Below are 20,684 nucleotides of genomic sequence, written 5' to 3'. Positions count from 1 at the left end.
GATGCTGAGCCACTTGGCTGGGCTTCACCAAAACCCAGAGGCCTGTGCCCACCCGCCTGGTGTATCAACTATCGCCTGAGATCTAGATTTAGGAGCTGGCCACTAGGATTTTCCCACCTCATTACTTGGGACCTAAAATGGTCCCTTCGATGATTATAATCCCCGATTCACAGATGAACAGGCTGGAAGCTTGGCTTCAGCTCCAGAAGAGTTTTAAGGAAGCAGGAGGGACCCGTGGCCTCTTGCTAGCCTTGAAGTGCCCACAGGTGTTCCTAAGCTGTTGATTGTGAGCAGGCTCAGCAGACATGGACAGAAATCTTCTTTCTTTGTCGGACACAGATGACAGCTCCCGTGGAAGCATTCTAGGTCTTAGAACGGAGCTTCTCATCCTCAGCTCAACTGACGTGTGTGTGTGCTAAGTCACCCAGTCATGTCCCACTCTTTGCGACCCCATGGACTGTAGCCCACCAGGCTCCTCTGTCCAAGGGATTCTCCAGGCAAGAATACTGGAGTGGGTAGCCATTCCCTTCTCCAAGGGATCTTCCAGAGCCAGGGGTTGAACCCAGGAGATTTTTTTACATATATATACCATTAGTGCCACATGGGAAGCCCCAGGTTTCTGGTTTAGGCAATTTTGAGGATGTTTAGGGCTTGAAGGGTGAGGACGAGGTTGAGGACTGGAAGGGGAATTCACTGTAGAGGTAGTGGGACCCTCTTCCTCTGGGTCTGGAGAGTAGAGTGAACCAGAAGGTAAAGAAGCAGATGGTGTGACGGTCAGCTTCGTGTGTGTGTGTGTGTGTGTGTGTGTTTAATTGAAGCACAGCTGATTTACAATGTTGTCTTAGTTTCAGCTGTACAGCAAAGTGATTCAGTTATACAGATATATTCTTTTTCAGATTCCTTTCCATTATAGACTACACAAGATATTGCATATAGCGCCCTGTGCTACAAAGGAGGTGCTTGTTGTTTACCAGTGTTATATGTAGTAGTGTATGTCTGTTAATCCCAAACTCCTACTTCATCCCCCCACCCCATGAGACCCCTGCCCCACGTGGTGGTTAATTTTACGTGTCAACTCGGCTGGGCTGCAGGGGGCCCGGATATCTATCTGCTTAGATGTCATGCTGGATCTGTCTGTGCAGATGTTTCTAGATGAGATGGACATTTGGATCAGTGGACTGAGTTCAGCAGCTCACCCTCCCCAGTGCGGGCGGTCCCCTCCAGTCCATGGAAGGTGGGAATAGAACACAGAGGTGGGGGAGGGAGAGGGGCCGTCTGCGCCCTGTCCTTCACCTGGAGCATCCCCTGACTTTAGACCCTGTCGTCGGCTCTCCTGCATCGGCAGCTTGTCCACTGTAGGTCTTGGAACTTATTTTCCATAACTGTGACAGCCAATTCCTTACCAACCAGCCAATCCCTCAGTCCCATTGGTTCTGCTCCTCTGGAGAACCTGTGCTAGTCCAGGTGGGTTTTAGCAGAACAAATGAGTAAGGAAGATATCCTTGCCTGATGCTTACTCAAGCTTTCTCTTCCTCACTCGTCTGTGCTTCTCTGATGTAGAGGAGGCTGCCGGTTTATTTTATTTTTTTAAAATGATATTTATTTATTTATTTGGCTATGGTGGGTCTTAGCTGTGGCGTGTGGAATCTAGCTCCCTGACCAGGGATCGAACCCTGGCCCACTGCACTGGGAATGCAGTCTCAGCCACTGGACCATGAGAGAAGTCCCCACCCTGTTTATTAACCTTTGTCACCTCACTAAGAAGGGATCCTAGCGGTTTAGAAAGTTTCAGTGAGATGAGCAGGGCTGTAGACAGAAGGCTGTAAAGAGTTTTCATAGAGTCTTTATGTAATTGTCAAGGACTTGGCAACTTCTGGGTTTCCTCTCAGGGGGTAGATTTTATATCTTTATATCACACCTACCTGTGACCAGAACTGCCCGGACGGAGGCTGCCGAGGCTGAAAAATAAAACAAAAATATTTATATGTCAATTTTATAGACTCTTCCCAAAGCACTGTCTTTATTTGTGGGTTATGGGCAGCCAGCTAGATTTAGGAAGACTGATGGTTGCTCATAACACTTGGCACAGTGTCTTCTGTCTAGAGCAGTCAGACTAATGTATTTTGAGGCTCCCGTAAGAGGTAACACCATTGCCACCCAGAAAATAAACCCATGCCACTATAGTTCTGCAATTTCAGAGGGTCCATGCACCCCCCCGGTCTCTAATACAGGGCATGCATGCATTCGTGCCCACTCGTGTCCAACTCTTTGCAAACCCATGGACTGTAGCCCACCAGGCTCCTCTGTCCATGGAATTCTCCAGGCAAGAATATTGGAATTTCCTTCTCCAGGGGATCTTCCCAACCCAGAGATGGAACCTGCATCTCCTATGCCTCTTGCATTGGCAAGATATTTTCTCACTGAACCACCTGGGAAACCCCCTAATATGCAGAGGTGACTCTTAACGGATTTTCCTTCACTGTTTTCAAGTGTCTTACTTACGCTGACATGTGTTTCATCTCGGGCTGACTGCCTCAGAGATTTCCAAGACCATATATATCCATTCCGTCCACACTCTGATGGAGAAACCACGCGATTAGGAGGCAGACAGATCTGAACAGGAATCCGGGTCTGGCCCTGGGCGCTGTGATAGCAGGGGTGTGTTCCCGCCTCGCTGGGCTCCCATCTGTAAAGTGGGCACAGTTCCTGCCATTTCAGAAGTTGCGGGAGGGGAAACCGGAGTAAAGAATTCATATGCTTTGCTCTGTACTGGGCTGCCCCATGGAACTGTTTGACAAATGATTTCCCTGAATTGCCCAGTTGTTCTGGCCTCAGGCAGACACAGCCAGCGGCTCTGAAGTAGAGTGACATTGGAAACAAAGCCGCAAAGCCTCCTTCCAAGTGTGTCAGCCAGGCAGGGCGTCTACCTGAGTCCCGCTGCCTCCCTCCTTGCAAGCGTCTGGTCCTTTGTTTCTATTTTGGTGCCCGGTTCGCCTTCACACAACAGTGCCTCAGGTTCGCCTTCACACAACAGTGCCTCCTAAAGGGGACCTCAGTCTTCCACGCACCCCACCTCCTCCTCAGATCTCTACTGCGCGTTTAGTACTTCATATTTCTGTTCTTGTCTTTCAAGGCTGAGCACGTGCAGTTCACAGTGTCCAATGGCATCGACTACAGAACATATTTATGGGGTGGAATTCTCGTCCCTCCACCCCCCGCTTCCCTTTCCTCTACAGGAGCCCCCAGGTCCTCCTGGCCCCTTCCTCCTGCAGGAGCCATGACTTAGGGCCAAACCAGCCCTTGTGTGCTCAGTCCCTTCAGTCGTGTCCAACTCTTTATGACTCTATGACCATAGCCCACCAGGCTCCTCTGTCCACGGGATTCTCCAGGAAAGAATATTGGAGCGGGTTGCCCTGCACTCCTTCAGGAGATCTTCCCGACCCAGGGACTGAAGCTGCATATCCGGCATTGCAGGCAGGTTCTTTACCACTAGCGCCACCCGGGAAAGCAGCCCTTACCCCATGTGTGTGAGATTCCCAGGGCTGCTGTAACCAGTGACCACAAAAGGAGGGGCTTAAAAAGGACAGAAACGTGTTCTCTCACAGTTCTGAAGTTCCAAAGTCTGAAGTCACTGAGCTGAAATCGAGGTGTTGACAGGAGTAACCGCCCTCCGAAGCCTCTAGGGGAGGCTCCCTCCTCACCTCCTCCAGTCTCTACCTTTCCTCGGTTTATGGCTTATGACCATCACACTCTGCCTACTCTGTCACATTCCGTCTCTCGTGTGTGTGTGTGTGTGTGTGTGTGCGCGCGTGAGCGCGAATCTCCCCCACCACCAACCTCTCTCATAGAAGGACATGTACATCCTAAGCCAGAACCCACCCAGACAACCCAGGTCAGCCTCCCCATCTCAACACCCTTACCTTAATCACATCTTTTGCTGTCTAAGATATTAGCCACAGTTTCTGGGGGTTGGGGCCTGATATCTTTGGGGCACGTTTTTCAGTGTCATCATCAGCACCTAAAGCTCCAGCCATTCATTCATCTGCTCAGTTCTTGCCAGATAATCCCTGTTAACGGTCCCTTCCCACCCGCCTTGGGTCATCTCAACCCTGTATTTATGTCTCTTTTTCCCTCCCCATCCTGCCACCATCTGCATGGACAATAGCCTCCATTTTTAATGAGCCAGTAACTCCCTTTGATCTCACAGTCCCCAGCCTCGGCCCACTTTTCTTCCAACCTCACTTTCCACCTGGCACCTGCACACAGACCCGCTCCTTAGGTGTCCTTCCCCCTCCACACAGGTGTACAGGAGGAGCTGGGACACACACTTGCTTACCTGATGTCTCCTCAGCTGCATCTTCCACTCCCGGTCTTTGTGTGGACAGTCCCATGGGTGTATTCGTTTGTATGCGGTTCCTAGAGCCGCTGTCACAAATGACCACATGCTTGGTGGCTTAAAGCAATGAAATGTACTCACTCGCATCCTGGCACTCGTGGCATAGGTGGCCTCACTGGTTCCGGAGCCTCTGGTGGAGGACCGGTCCCTGGCTCCTCTAGCTTCTGGGGGCCCCTCGGCTCCTGGCTGCAAACTCCAGGCTCTGCCTCCATCTTCATGTGGCCTTTTCTCTGTCCTCCTCTTTCCTCTGAGGACACTTGTCACCAGATGTAGGGTTCACCCTGATCCAGAATGATCTCAGCTCAGGATCAGTAACTTCATGACATCCGTAGAGACCCTTTATCCAAACAGAGCTGCATTCTCAAGTTGTGGGTGGGCACTCCTTCTGGAAGACTGCCATGCCATGCACACCTCGGCACCTGTCCAGCTTCAAATGTGAAAAACACAGCACACAGCAGTGCCGCAGCCAACAAAGAGCCAAGCAATGCAGGCTGGAAGGCTGAGGAAGTCACTCCCAACTGATGAACCTTGACCAGCGTGAGACAAGAGAAAGAGGAACCCCCCTCCAGCAGTAGCTAAACCTCCATCCCATCCCATGAACCTCTTTCCACTCTTCTGAAGATGGCTATTGGGAAATACATTAAATTAAAAATAAAGACGTCTAATGAACCAGTCTGCCCATCTCTTTCAGCTCTCCTCTAAGTCACCGCCCACAAAATACTGGCTCTCCTCTCCTTCCCTGGTCTCACTTCCCATGGCCACTTAGAAGAAGGACATCTGCATTTGCTATTTGGATTCTGTACATCAAATAGATTTTTTTGGTCCCTCGTTTCCTCCATCACTACCATCTTTTACGTTTAGTTGATTTTTTTGTAGTGACACACTTCGATTTCCTTCTCACTTCCGTTTGTGTATCTTCTATAGATATTTTCCTTTTTAAAAAAGAAAACTTTTTATTTTGTATTGGGGTATACCCTATTAACAGTGATGTGATAGTTTCAGGTGAACAGCAAAAGGACTCAGCCATGGATATACATGTATCCATTCTCCCCCAAACTCCCCTCCCATCCAGGCTGCCACATAACATTGAGCAGAGTTCCATGTACCTACAGATCTTTTCTTGATGGTTACTATGACACATTTAAAGTCTTAAAGTTATAACAATCTAATGCAATTGCTATCAACTTAACTTCAGCAGCACATTCTCTGCTCTCATACAATTCCTTATCCACCTCTTTAATGTTATTATTGTTACCAAAGATTACGTTTGTACACTGTGTCCAACATCATATGATATTGATTTTTATGTGCCTGTCTTTTAAAATATATAGAAAATAAAAATAATACTGGCTTTTTTATTGGCCCATGTATTTACTTTTATCAAAGATCTTTATTTATCCAACTTTAAGTGGCTCTCCAGCATCCTTTCATTTCAGTGTGAGGGAGTCCCTTCATCATTTCTTACAGAGCAAGCCTGAATTCACCAAAACAAACTTTCTCTGGACTTCCCCAATGGGATCTAATTGCTTGAATCATTGCTAGGTAGTATCTGTGTTTATACTCAGGAGTCCTTGAGGCTAAAGACAGATGGAAGGTCATGAAATGCTGCTTTCAAAGGTCATTAATTCCTTCCTGGATGGAGCCAAGGGCTCACCAAAGCCTCTTCCAGATCTGTGTTCCTACAATGCCAGCGCACAGTGCAGTAATCATTCAGGCTTCCTCAGTTCCTTTAGGGAATAAGTGTTTGTCTCTCAGCCACCAGTTAGGAAGGCCGGGAAGTGGGGAGAGATTCCATGTCTATGGCTATCTGTTTCCAACAGAATTTACCCTTAGTGTCCATGTATTAAGCTAATCTGTCTTCTTCATTTGTATAATGAATAGATACCTTTATTATACCTATATTTAAAGCTATCAAGATGGTTCTGCAGATTGTGAGTTGTGTGAAGGTATGTACTGGATTTATCTTTGGAAAAGACCCTGCTTCTGGGAAAGATTGAAGGCAGGAGGAGAGGGGGACAACAGAGGATGAGATGGTTGGAAGGCATCACCGATTCAATGGAAATGAATCTGAGCAAACTCTCGGAGATAGTGGAGAGGCCAGGTGAGCCTGGTGTGCTGCAGTCCACGGGGTCACAAAGAGTCGGACATGACTTATCAACTAAATGACAAATTTTTATTTAAAATTTTTTTTGGCCGCACGATGTGGGATCTTAGTTCCTTGATCAGGGATCAAAACCATGCCCTCTACATTGGGAGCATGGAGGCGTAACCACAGTCCACCAGAGAAGTCCAATGGACTGCATTTCTGTTACTAACATAGGGACTAGCCAAAGAGGTAGTTCAAGAAAATACAAATACATGAATGAATAAACGAATGAATCAAGACTTTGAGCTAGTGGAAGATCCAGAAACTCACTCACTTTAAAATGCAGGAGCTCTAAAGCAGACCACAGACTGACATTAAAAAGTATTTAAGTGGGCCATTAAGTAAGTTATTACTCTCATGCAATAACCCAGTGTGCTAAATTACTTTAGTTACTTTGAGTAACAATAATTTGTTGGCCACTGACTGTCAGTCTAGGATGGTGCCAGGCGCCAGGGCAGGGTTGGAGGAGGGTTTTCACAAAGTGGGAGAGTTCGTCTGTGGATAATGATGAAATGTACCAACAGGAGAAATCGACAATGGTCCAGGCTTCTCCCTGAGGGAGGCTGGACTGGGAGTCTCTTGTGCGGTGGAGTGGGGGCCATGGGGGATGAAGCTCTGTCTGGCCCCTTTTGCTGCAGCTTAAATGACCTTCACTTTGTTGAAAATCAGTGTTCACTTCCATTAACAAGAGTCAGAAGTCTCTTTGACGCAAACATTGTCATTTCCGCTTGGGCTCAGGAACTCTCTGGAAGAAACAGAGGTTTGTAAAGGCCAGAGGTTGCCAGTTTGAGTCTCTCAGTCTGATCTACTTGTGTTTGACTTAATGACCCCCAAGGCTCTTTTAAAATTTTATTTCAGACATATAACTTTTTAAATCCCCTCCCATATAAAATGCAGGCAATTTCACATAAAAACCCAGTTTTCTATTTTAGCTTTGCTGGAAAAATTAGAAAATCTGGCAACACCGACCTACCAGCCCAGAGGTGTACCTGCTGCTTCTCTGTCTCCTCAGTCTTCCTCTCTCACCCGGCCAGGCATGGTCTACACTGTCGGCAAAGTTTCAGGACACGTATCTGAACAGGAAGCATTCAAGTGATGCTCGTGGGGAACATCCGTGGGGGTGGAGGGCAGGAGTGTGCTCCCTGGGGGGTTAGATCAGAACATCTGAGTGTGTTTTCAGCTCCAGAGGTTCTGAAGGCACCCCCTCTCTACTTGCTCATCTGAGAATCATGGGCCATCTTGAGTTACAGAGCAGAGGAGGGCACTGTGGCAAGGGAGAGTGAGGTGACAGTCATTTACTTGTGATGCAGAGAGCCAGCATATCCTAGATGCCAGCATGGGGCTGGGACCAACTGCTCTAAGCCCTGATGGCATTACCATCCATTTTACAGAAGGAAATTGAGGCACAGAGGGATTACTAACTTTCCAAAGAGTAGTGGGAAAGCAGGTGACAGAACCAGATAATCTCATCCAGATTAAATCAGAATTGAGAGCCACAAGTGCACACAACCAAGAACCACTCTTTGAGCAGGAGAGGGACAGGCAGAAATGAGTGATGATGAGTAGAGTTAATTAAGATGAGCACAGCAGAGCCCGTGGGCTAAATACTCATTGAATTAATGATAAAAGTGATTTCCTCGGAGAGAATTTTTCTCCAGGACAGTATGTTGCTTTCAACACACGAGTAACTTCCTCAGGACACAGAATTAGGGAAACCAAGCTGCTCTGGGTTTTATAAACTAAGCTAGTTCTTAGGTAGATTCACTTTTGTACTTTTGTACCTTCCAAATGGAAATGGGGTTGAAAGTCTGATGCTGGGAGTTTAAGAGGTGGGCAGACCACTATGGGGACAAAGCCCACCTTTCAGGCTCAGAACTAATTGTCATGCATGGATGATAGAAGTCAGCATCACTATTTTATACTCACACTCTTACTTCACAAAAAGTACCAGGTGTTCCTATTCAAGCGGGTTTCCCAAAAGCTCAAAATTCATCAAGTGCTAATGGAAGTCAACAGGAAATCCATCTTTGTTGGTTGTACAGCCAGTTTTTTTCCACAATGCACTTAGCAAAGCCAGGGAGACCGGGCGGGGCAGGGAGTGGTGTTTATGATGATGAGCAACTCACTTATCTGTTACGTCTGTCTGTTTGGTGACTGTTGGGATTGGAAATGAGGAATAGGTTACGAAGGTGATTTCCAGAGGGAGAAGTGGAAAGCAGAAAAGAACTGTCAGAAACGAAAGAGGACAGAGCGTCGTCCATCGTGAGTGGGTGTGACACTGGCATGAGACTAAAGGAGCCACGAAGCAGAGCTGGAAACCTCTGGAATCAGCAGCCTTTTGGATGCAAACGAGAACAAGAGGTAGTATGCGTCTGCATTTATTAAAGGCAAGCTGGGAGAAACTGGTGATGATATGCAAAAACACGGTCACAAACCCCTGGCTCTGGGGACAGTTCCAGGCTGAACATGTCTCAGGACTTAGAAGGGATCACAAGTAATATTTCAGCAGCTTTGGTCTGAGAATAATCTGCGTGTGATACAAGTCTGTGGCTGTTGGTCCACACGACACTATGTCCAGTGACTTCCTGCCACTTTAAGAGGAATCAGCGGGAAATATCTAGAACCATATACAGACCTTTGGGAAATAAGTTATAGGAAGCACTGGTGCCCCCAGACACCGCTGAGGATTCTCAGGGTTCCTCTTTAGCCAATAAGCAAGGAGAATCTGCTCAAAGGTTTTCAGGTGGCCACTTGCTGCTTGAAAAGAATGGGAGAAAATAATAGCAAACGAAGCAACAGACAAACAATGAATCTCAAAAATATACAAGCAACTTCTGCAGCTGAATTCCAGAAAAATAAACGACCCAATCAAAAAGTGGGCCAAAGAACTAAACAGACATTTCTCCAAAGAAGACATACAGATGGCTAACAAACACATGAAAAGATGCTCAACGTCACTCATTATTAGAGAAATGCAAATCAAAACCACAATGAGGTATCATTTCACACCAGTCAGAATGGCTGCTATCCAAAAGTCTACAAGCAATAAATGCTGGAGAGGGTGTGGAGAAAAGGGAACCCTCTTACACTGTTGGTGGGAATGCAAACTAGTACAGCCACTATGGAGAACAGTGTGGAGATTCCTTAAAAAACTGGGAATAGAACTGCCATATGATCCAGCAATCCCACTGCTGGGCATACACACCGAAGAAACCAGAATTGAAAGAGACGCGTGTACCCCAATGTTCATCGCAGCACTGTTTACAATAGCCAGAACATGGAAGCAACCTAGATGTCCATCAGCAGACGAATGGATAAGGAAGCTGTGGTACATATATACAATGGAATATTACTCAGCCATTAAAAAAAATACATTTGAATCGGTTCTACTGAGATGGATGAAACTGGAGCCCATTATACAGAGTGAAGTAAGCCAGAAAGAAAAACACCAATACAGTATACTAATGCATATATATGGAATTTGAAAGATGGTAACGATAACCCTATATGCGAGACAGAATAAGAGACACAGATGCATAGAACAATTTTATGGACTCTGAGGGAGAAGGTGAGGGTGGGACGTTCTGGGAGAATAGCATTGAAACATGTATATTATCATATGTGAAACAGAACACCATTCCATGTTCGATGCATGAGACAAAGGCTCAGGGCCGGGGCAATGGGATGACCCAGAGGGATGGGATGGGGAGGGAGGTGGGTGAGGGGTCCAGGAAGGGGAACACATGTAAACTCATGGCTGATTCATGTCAATGTATGGCAAAAACTTACAATATTGTAAGTAATTAGCCCCCAACTAAAATAAATAAATTTATTAAAAAAAAAAAAAAAAGAAAAGCTCTTTAAACTCCCTGAGCAGATGACTGTAGGGCATTCACGCTCCTGGGTGTGGTTTCTCCAATTTCTAGGTGTGCTCTCTCTGCCTGCAGTAAGAAGCTGTCTCTGAAGGTGGGTTTCAGTACAGATCAGATGGGTATCTGAAAAAGGTCCCACTGTGATGGCTGAAAAATACAAATAGGTCAGGATTTGAAGGGCATTGGTAAGGAATCTGGATTCATGTTCTATTTTCAAAATTAAATGCTGATGTGATTGAAAATTCCCCATCTGTATTACATCAGATGCCCCTATCCATTCTATAAGCAGGGCTTATAAACTATAAAAAGCTTATCCTATGAATGTGTAAAAATACTGCAAGGTGCACTAATTATTAAAGAAATGTAAATTAAAAAACACAGTGAGGTCTCACCCATTAGGATGGCTGCTATGAGAAAAAATAAGATAACAATTGTTGGTGAGGGTGTGGAGAAAGTGAAACCTTTGTTTTCACTTTGGTGAAAGTGAAACATTCCCGCCCCGTTGGTAGGAATGTAAAACAGGGCAGATGCCACGGAAAACAGTATGGCTGTTGCTCAAAAAGTGAAACAGAATTACCACAGGATCTAGCAATTCCACTCCTGGGTAGATATCCAGAATAATTGAAAGGGAGGTCTTGAAGAAATGTGGCTATACTCTTGGTTATAGCAGCATCATTCATAATAGCCAAAAGTGGAAGCAACTCCACTGTCCATTGATGGATAAATGGATAAGCAAAGTGTGGCTTATATGATGGAGTATTGTTCCAACCCTAAATCGTGTCTAACCTTTTGCAACTCCTTGGACTGCATCATGCCAGGATTCCTTTTCCTTCACTATCTCCCGGAGATTGCTCAATTCACGTCCATTGAGTCCACGATGCCATCCATGGTTTAAGGATGGAATATTATCCATTCTCAAAAAGGAAGGACATTCTGACACAGGGCACAACAGAGAGAAGGAGGCTTGCTTGCTCGTGTGCTCAGTCATGTCCTACTCTTTGCGACCCCATGGACTATAGTCCACCAGGCTCCTTCTGTCCAGGGGATTCTCCAGACAAGAATATTGGAGTGGGGCTGCCATTTCCTTCTCTAGGGGATCTTCCTGACCCAGAGATTGAACCCATATCTCTTATGTCTCCTGCGTTGGCAGGCGGGTTCTTTACCACTTGAGCCATTAGGGAGGAGCTAGAGAAGGAGGGAAATACATCAGGTCGGGCTCCTGGACAAGCGTGTAGGTTGCCCTGGGACCAACACCTGGAGGAGGAGGCGGCAGCGAGGCAGGCTTGGGCAGAGAGAGACTCCAGCTGCGACTCGAGCCCCACATCCTCTGCCTACCCAGCAGGAGGCTCTCAGAGATGCCTGGAGCTGGCTAGGACGACCAGGCCTTATCCCCCTGGTTGGTTATTGTATGTCCCCCCCCACTCCCACCCCTGCCTGGGAAAGGGCATGACCTCCGGCCTCTGCAGGAACCCTCTGCAATCTGGAGGGACTGACAGCTGGAGGCTGTGTGCCAGCAACACACTAGCAGCTGAGACAGCTCATCCTTCACTGACCGGGACTGGGTGGCATGTCTGTGTCCACACAGGAGGGCTGATGATTCAGGGGAGAGGAGATGGGAGGTGAGAAGGGCTGAGGTTCAGAGTAGGCTTGGGGCTCACTCTGTGTCAGGGTAGCTAGCCCGCAGCTTCCTCCATTGTGACAAGAAGGAGGAAGGAGGGGTCGGGAGGAGTCAGGTGGGTGCTCGTCTGGTGGTGTAAAGGTGTGGACATCTATGTACTCAAAGAGGTTTTGAGAAATGCCAGAGGGATCATAAGAAATGTTGTCTCAGGGGCTGGGGAAGTGGGCCTCCTGGGGACGCTTTGAGAATCGCACCCTTACATGTCCGTGGAAGTTTGTGGAGGAAAAATTAAAGCTGGACCCATCATCTGTAAGACATGACCTCCTCCAGTGCGGGCCCAGAAGACTGTAGGCAGGACCGGCCTTGGAGGATTTCCACAGCCAGGAGAACTTGATGGAGAAAGAAGGGGCTGACGGCATCTGGAGCAGAGGAGCACAATGACAGCCAGTGGTACTGGGGTTCAAAAGGAGTGTGTGACTTATTCAAAGTCACACAGCTGGTAAATGGCTGGGAACCAGATTAGGCAAAGTAATGCAACCCTAGTGACAAACTTCCCTGGTGGCTCAGATGGAAAAGAATCCGCCTGCAGTGCAGGAGACTGGGGTTCGATTCCTGCGTTGGGAAGATCCCCTGGAGGAGGGCAGGGCAGTCCACTCCAGTGTTCTTGCCTGGAGAATGCCATGCATAGAGGAGCCCAGTGGGCTGCAGTCCATGGGGTCACAAAGACTGAGCAACTAACAGTGACAAAGTCAGGGTCCTGGCAGGAAAGCTGTGGGACATCACCTGAGTAACGCACAGGTTGTATAACAGAAGGACCACTTACAAAGATGCTGGAGGGGAAGGAGAACCTGGGGAGAGCACGGATTTGGCGCTGGAAAGGGGAGGAGTTATCACTACCCTAGATCTGCAGAGGCGAGCAGACAGCCATTCCAGAACCTGGTGACAGCAAGGTAGTGTAGGAGGACTTCCCTCCAGGGGCTGTGTCTTGCAGAAGACAGAAGTTGCCAGCCTTTGATGACCCAGCCCAGAGGGAGCCTGTGGACAAGGGAAGCCTGAGGACAAGGGAAGCTGCAAACCCAGAGCACAGGGGACAATGGGAGGGAGCTGGAATCAGCACAAGACCTTGACTCCTCAGGACATCAACCACCAGAGTTCTTTTCTGGTGTTTTTGGGCACCAGAGTTCTTTTATTCTTAGGACAGGAGCAGCCATCTCTCTTCTGCGATGTGCTGAAGGTCCTCCTGGGACCTCGAACTGCCAGAGCCCCGGTGCCGGGGTGATGGATCCAACTGAGGTCGCTAGACACACTGTCCCTCAGGTGCAGCTGGAGAGCAGCCTGGGAAGCCATTTCCTTCCCGCCACTCTGTCAAGGGGTTTCTGATGGCCAATCTGCTAGCCTGCCTCTAGCCCTCAGCTCGGATCGGCGCTCTTCGAGAGGACAGGGGACTCCGAGGCGCGCCAGGGACAGCCCCATGGAAGTTTGGGCGCCGTGACCCCCACCCCCACCCTGCAGCTGTCGGAGCGCCCCCCTGCGGGCGGGCATCTGGGCGCAGCGGGGCATAGGGTGGAGGGAGCTTGCAGCTGCCAACTCCGGGGTCGCCTGGCTGGGGGGCAGGGAGGGGACACGGGTTCCGGTGACAGGAACCGGCTCCGGGCCACCAGCTCAGGCAGCCCAGGAAGTGCGACCTTTGCGGCGAGCAGCTGGGGGCCCGGCCGGGGGAGCCGGAGGGTGGGCGGGATGAGTGGCAGGGGCCGGAGCCCAGAACCAGAGAACCTTCAGGCGGAAAAGACCACGGGGATCCTTTGGCGCAAGTCCCCTGCTTTACAGATGGGGGAATTTAGCGCCAGAGAGTGAGCCGACAGGGTAGGAGGCAGCGGGAGGTGAAGAGGGACAGGAGGTGGCCCCTGGGGCGTCTTATGAGTTTCTAAGGGAAGGGGCTGCCTGCCAAGTTAGACCGTCCGTGGTCCTAGGTGAGCACCCCATTAGGTAAGAGCAAAATAACCAACCCAGAGAAAACAGCCCTTCCATGTGTGCTGAAATCCCATTCGCTCCTCTCTGGGTTTCCCGGGGAGGAGGGGGACGGGGGGTGGGTGTGTGTGCAAAACTTATGCATAAATGTATCCAAGGGCAGACTTTCTCGCATCTGGGTGGTCGCGTGGCATGGGGACCCAGCACTGCTGAGCATAGGTTAAGGGCAGAAGCTCCAAGTGGGTTCACGGTCGGCTGTGCCGACAGATCCTTGCATGCTGACCTCGGGTCACGCATCAGCTGATTGGGACGATGGGGAGAGACGGCTTTGACCGAGGGCAGAGCCAGCAGCGGCCGCCGCGCCCGGGGATTTCGGGGAGCTCTTTGGGGCTGACCAGCCGAGTTGGGAAGAAGGGTCAAAGCGCAGGGTCGCGGGGCAGGGCTGCTCCGCCCGGCTTAAGTGCCCGCCGGGCGCTGCTCAGGCCAGGATCACCGCGGACATCAGCTCAGTGCGTCGACCGTCGCTCGGCGGTAGGGATCGTACGCGCTCGGCTGGCCTCGGCGGCGACTTGGCCCGGGGTCGCTCTGCTCAGCGGCGCTCTCCTGGTAATTTCCGATGCCCAAGTTTTTGCTTCCACCTCCTTCTTCCCTTCGCCCCCGGAAAAAAAATCCTAAATATATCCGGCGAACTGACTTTTTTTCTTCTTTTACACTGGACTTGGCTAACCCTCAGGACAGGGACCATTTTTAATTAGAATTATCAATTTAAAAAACCAAAAACAAACTATAACATTCATACCCAACCACGCCCAAAGTTAGCCATGTGGTAGCTACAATTCGTGTGAATACGCACAAATCATAAACCACTATCACCCACCCCCAAATCCACAGAAGTCCACAAACTCAAAGCCGCCTAGAGATAGCAGACAGTGACTTCCATTTCCCGAAATAATATGAATTTGAAGAAACGCTTCGGAGACACTAACATTTTCCTTCTCGCTTAAAAAAAAGAAAAAGAAAAAGAAAAAGTTGGCCTAAGCTAATGCTCAGAAATACATTCTCATGTTTCAGAACTTTAAAATAAATTAGTAATAAATTAATGTAATTAAAAACTAAGGGGAGATAAGTCACTTTCGAAGGAGAGGGGAGAAGAGCGCTGGGAATAAAATTTCCCTGCGAATATAAAAGGGGGAGGAATCTTCTTCCTAAATTACTTCCCCCTCAGACACTCTATAAGAAAATGTCTTGGGCTCCAGAGTTACCAGGAGGTCTTCCGGAGCACAGCTGGGCTTGAGGGCCGGGTGGGGGCCACAGGGTCACCCGAATCCTCCGGGGTCGCCGCTCCTGCTCTCCGGCAGACTTTCCAACTTCAGAAGCTCGCGACTGAGGGGCGTCCTCGGTGTGCTCCCGGCGGCGGGGACCAGGACCCCGCGGCGAGACTGCGGGACTCGGGGAACTTCCTCGGGAGGGGACATAGCGGCAGGGGGACCGGGGCTAGGCGGTTCCGCCGCCCGCCCGCGCGCATTGGGAAGGGAGCGGGGGCCGCGCTCAGCCTGGGGCCGCGTGGAGGTCGGGATCGGAAGGAAGGTTCTGTCCCGGAACCACGCGGGGCTAAGCGTGGGAGGCCCGCTGACCCCTCTGGGGCCGAGTCTTCTCATCCAGAACTTCCTGAGTGCCGCCGGGGTGAGCTGAAGCTTCCAACCGGAACGCGGCGCATTGATGCAGCAGCGAGGCCGCCGCCAGGCCGGGACGGGTCACTCTACCGAGGAAACTCCAGGAAAGAGACTTGGAGTGGACTTTAAGTACAACTCCGGGATCGATTTGCTCCTAGTTGACTTTTGACATAGAAAAAAAACCCACCTAATACTTCGTGTAACAGGTCAGCAAACAAACCAAACCGACTCCTGATGCAGGCGAACGTTGGCTTTGATATTTATTCATGGGAAGGGAAGAGAAAGTTTTCTACACCCAACGTCCCCAACAACTAATATCCAGACAAAACTTTCACACTCACTTTTCGGCGCCGGGAAAAATTCCCGCAGCCTTTAACTCCCTGTTAATTTCTCCCGACCTTTCTTTCCTCAGCACTTTGGGAAGCGAGGGAAGAATTTTTCCTAAGGATAGTTCCTCAGGAACTATCTAACGATCCACCGATCGCGTTAACCTGCTGCCCGAGAGAGATCAACTCCCAGGAAAGAGTAAGAAGGAGACTTAAAAAAAAAAAAGGTTCGATAGCGATTTCCACTTAAACTTCCTAAACCCGTGCCAGTGCCGGAAGGGCCCCCCTCCGAGTCCCGGCGTGGGGTGGGCGGGCATCTCCGGCCAGACTCTCGCGCTTCCACCCCTTCCCTACTTCTAACGCGCACACACACCACAATCCCGCCCGCGAACCATCTGCCTGGGGACGCGTGTCCGTACACAGGGGCAAATGCAGCCGAGCTCGGCTCCTGGGGAGGGAGTGCGGAAGTGCACGCGGGCGCCGGGGTGCAGCGATCGGAGGGTGGGTGCTTTCCCTGAGCGCGCCGTCTCTCCAGCATCCTTTCTCCCAGCTGCGCCTGTCACCAGCCCCTCGTTCCGCCCCTCCAGGCCCGCCCCTTGCCTCTCAGCCAGTAGCAGCCTCCGACTGCTCTCCACCGCCCCCAAACCCTTTCCACACCCCCATGTTCCGGGAGCTGGTTGGCTGCCGAACCCTCAGCTAAGCGGCGGGATTTGCATGGCGCCCCGGGTTTCTGGTAGGTGGAGCAACCGATCACTCCCAGTGGCCAGGCCCGCCCACTCTGCCTCGGTCTCCGCCGCTCTTCCTGCGCAGTCCTCCTTCGCAGCCTCCGCCGGAGAAGCGCCGGGGCTGCACTCAGAGCTCGGTTCACAGGACCGCGAGGAGGCAGCCCCGGCGAGCGGCCGTGCGGCGCGCACAGTCCAGAGGAGTCGGAACGCCGGAGTGTGGAGCTCTGCCGGCCACGAGCGCGGCGTCGCAGCCCCAGGCCAGCAGTTGCCACCACCCAACCTTCGTTCCAGTTGTGGCTCCTCCCGGCAACATGTCAAAATCCGCCAGCCGTGCAGCTGCCGCCGCCACCTGGGGCAGAGCAATAGCGGCGACCGCGGGCGCGCGGGGCCAATAAGCCAAACCGTCCGGCGTCCGGGGAACTCTCGCCGCGCTCCCTGCTCCGGCGGGCCCTGCGCCATGTGCTGAGCCATGCCCCTAGCCGCGCGCGCGGGCAGCGCATGGGGCAGCGCCTGAGCGGCGGCCGGTCCTGCCTCGATGTCCCCGGCCGGCTCCTGCCGCAGCCGCCGCCGCCCCCGCCGCCGGTGAGGAGGAGGCTCGCGCTGCTGTTCGCCATGCTCTGCGTCTGGCTCTACTTGCTCGTCTACTCGTGCGCCGGCTCCTGCGCCGCCGCGCCCGGGCTGCTACTGCTGGGCTCCGGGTCCCGCGCCGCCCACGCCCCGCCCGCCCCGGGTCCCGACGGGCCTCCGCCGAGGCTGCCGTTCCCGGCGGCGCCAGCCACCCAGTCGGCTGCGGGCGGAGAGATGGCCGAAGGCGCCGCGAGCCAGGAGGAGCAGAGCCCCGAGGCGCCGGACTCCCCCAGCCCCATCTCTAGCTTCTTCAGCGGGTCCGGGAGCAAGCAGCTGCCGCAGGCCATCATCATCGGCGTGAAGAAAGGCGGCACGCGGGCGCTGCTGGAGTTCCTGCGCGTGCACCCCGACGTGCGCGCCGTGGGCGCAGAGCCCCACTTCTTCGACCGTAGCTACGACAAGGGCCTCGCCTGGTACCGGTGAGTGTCCCGGGCAGGGCCAGGGGCTCCAGCCGCGATCCTGACGGGGAGAGGACGCGGACGTGGCATGTACAACCGGGGAACTGACAGGGCTACAGCTTCGGACCACCGGGGCGGGAAGGGGAGCCGAGCGACGACCTTTCGGTGCTAGCCCGCAGCGCCGTACCAGGTGCGCTGGGCTCCGCTCTCGCCCCAGTCTGGAGACACTTCTCCAGGATATCTGGCGGCTCAGCGGCCCACGGTGCCCAAGGATTAATCCGGCGATCTTTCCTCAAGGAAGGAGGCCAGCGACTGGGAAGGTGCTCAGAAAAGCGCGCAACCCTCTAACTGTGGCCTCTTCCCAAACGAATCTCGTGTTTTATTTTTCCTCTCGGATCCGGGACGGTCTCCGTCCCAGACCAACTTCTAGAGCAGCTTTTACTGTCCGGATGGGGTTGGGGTTGGAGCGGCGCCGTGCTGTGGAGGCCGCGGGGAGTCCGTGGGGAGTCCGTTCACTTTCCGAAGGGGGTCAGTCCGCTCGCGGCCCGGCAGCCTGGGCTCCGGAGGGCGAGCGGGCAGGCGCGCGGCGCGTGGAGCGGTGCTGGTCCCTGTCGGGCAAAGGCGCGCACTGCAGCCGGCGGGAGGCGCGCAGCTTTGAAGGCTTCCCGGCGCCCCAGGCACGGCCCACCGGTTTCCGCCTCCCCAGCCCGGGCGCTGAGAGACCCGGGGCAGGGACGCCTGTCTCCGGGGGCCTTTGACGCGCCGGGGTGCAAAGAATATTCTGGGTGCATGGATTTGAGAAATGCGGGTTGCGTGGGCTTCCTTAAACTCGGTTCTCGGGTTGGGTTATGGGTCCGGTTCCAAAGGGACATTGTCCCCCACCCCGGGAGTCATAATCACCTCTTACCAAGGCCTCCCGCAGTCTTTGGGGGTGAGCTGTTGGGTTGGTCGAGTTTCCGGTGAGGCGCGCGTGGGCAAGGGGTCCAGCCTCCGGCCTCAGGAAGTCTCGTCGCCAGCCAGGGGTCTGGCCCTTCTCCCTGGTCATTGCCTCCGACCCCCACAAACATAACTCCCTCGACTCGCCGGCACCCCTCCAGGCCCAATCAGCCTGCAAGAGGCTGGAGATTTCGGAAAACAAAAGAGGAGAGTCGAACCAAACCCCATCCCTGCCCCCATCCCCTCTTTGGGGCCCGGGAGAGCTCGAAAGATAAAAGGGGGCTGGCCGAGCAGATTAAAACCGCTCTCTCCCCAGCCTCCCCCTCCCTTTTGTCCTAACGTTTTTATTATTGTCAGGAGTTGCCCAAGTCTCGAGGTTTAGCCAGCCGTGACAGTCACCCTTCCCACCGTCCCCAGGCTCTGGACACCGGTTGTTGCGAATGGTGGCTCTGGAGCCCGGCGCCTGGATGCTTGTCCCGACCCGGGCAGCTAGCGGGGGTCACCTGCGCTCCGGGCGGCGCGCGGAGGAGCGACTGCGCCGGCGCATGCGGGTGCCTGGCTGGCAGATGGGGGCCGCGCTAATTGCCGGCTATTGTCATCGACTGTATTGTTGTCGTTATTCCAGCCACCACCGCTCCTCCTCCTCGGGGGATAACGATTCCGGGGGCCGAGGCAGGCAGGCTTGTTACTAGCGCCCTCCAGGTAGAACCCATCGGAGGCCGGAGGCAGTCCGGCGTTTTCGATCAGACGCGCCGGGGGCCGGGCTGGGAGGAACTGGCAGGAAAAGAACTAAATCCTTAATGTCGGGCGGTTCCAGCAGCACCTGGGCAGGCAGTGGAAATCCCCACAGGAAGACTCGCGCAGGCTCCTGGGCGGCCGCCCTCCACCTGCCACGTTCCTTTTGATTGACTCAAAATGCTGAATAAAGAACGAAGTCGCCCTGGCTGGCCGCGCGCCTGCAGCCGCTCGCATCGTGGCCCCCGGGGCGGCTGGGCTTGAGAGTCGCAGGGGCTTGGCCGGCCTCGGGGCGGGAAGGAGGGGGGAGAGGGGGCGAGCGAGAAGTGCCTTCTCCCCCACAAGTCACCTCGCTACACTGATGGGCCGGACTGTCCGGCCCGGAGGCCCAGCGCCCGCGGCGATTACCCTGCGGAGCGCGGCGGGAGGAGCGAAGTGTAAAAGTCGCCGCTCACCCCCAAAGCTGGGTTCCGGGGCTGCCTCGATCCGCGCGGGGCGTGGCCGCAGGGTTAGTGGATTAAGGAATCTTTTCAATGCCATCTGCTTACTTACAACTTTTAAATTAACTTGGAATATTCTGAATGTCTGGGCAAATGTGTGGACTTAATTATTTTGAAGGCGGTCGTTTTAACTTGAAAAACAGACCACACCGGGAGAAGAAGCCTAACCCAGAAGGCTCTTCCAAAAATCAGGTGTGCAGGGAACAAGGCGCCTTCTTCGCCCCACGCAGTTCTGTCCACGGGCCCCAGTCTGCTGCTGGCTAGAGGAGCTCTGCTAGGCTGCCTCTGTGCCATCAGACACTGGATTGGAGAAGTGTATAAATAATAATTAGCCAGCGTTGCAGTTCCGAAACAAGTAGTTAAAACAAATCCTCAAAGCTGGAAAATAGGAAACAGGGGAGACATTCTGAAGGCAAGGATGGATGGTTGAATCCAAGGGTCAGGATCGGTCATGGGTTGGAGAAGGAGATTCTGCCTGTGTCTGAGCAAGCGGTTAGTAAGTTTCAGGGATTGAGGCACAGGCCGGGTGTGGGCCTAACCGGTAACCCAAGGCCTGGGCAGATTTGCTTGAAGCCTCCCAAGTTGATTGTAGTTCCTTTCATGTGGCAAAATGAGACACCATCAGCCCCAACAGGCGGGATCCGCCCCGGGGGCCACGATGCGGGATCCACTGTGAGCCCACAGTGGTGGCGATGCGGAGCTGACCTGCTATTGCCAAAAGTCGGGAAGTTTGCCACGGACTTCGTGCATGCCTGTTCAGTCAC

The 20,684-nt window shown here is 52.6% G+C and overlaps 1 protein-coding gene and 1 long non-coding RNA gene across 2 annotated transcripts in view; one reads left to right on the top strand and one right to left on the bottom strand.

Annotated features, from left to right (window-relative positions):
- Positions 1-6,550: 6,550 nt before the first annotated feature.
- On the bottom strand, positions 6,551-8,617 carry LOC145543018 (uncharacterized). Its single transcript, XR_014080357.1, has 3 exons — positions 8,469-8,617; positions 7,532-7,684; positions 6,551-7,287 (listed from the first exon to the last, which is right to left on the bottom strand). It is a non-coding gene; the product is annotated as an uncharacterized LOC145543018 (long non-coding RNA).
- A 7,303-nt stretch (positions 8,618-15,920) lies between these two features.
- The window catches only part of LOC145540846 (heparan sulfate glucosamine 3-O-sulfotransferase 3B1), a 44,317-nt gene continuing 39,553 nt past the window's right edge, over positions 15,921-20,684 (top strand). Inside the window, exon 1 of the mRNA XM_081576014.1 lies at positions 15,921-17,770. Within this exon, the coding sequence (XP_081432140.1) occupies positions 17,223-17,770 (548 nt within the window). The 5' untranslated portion in view covers positions 15,921-17,222. The remainder of the gene's footprint in view (positions 17,771-20,684) is intronic.

Source organism: Giraffa tippelskirchi, chromosome 3 (assembly GCF_054371585.1).
Source record: "Giraffa tippelskirchi isolate mGirTip1 chromosome 3, T2T-mGirTip1v1.2.pri, whole genome shotgun sequence".
In the NCBI taxonomy this organism is placed as follows: Eukaryota; Metazoa; Chordata; class Mammalia; order Artiodactyla; family Giraffidae; genus Giraffa; species Giraffa tippelskirchi.
This window is presented reverse-complemented; position numbering and strand designations above follow the sequence as displayed.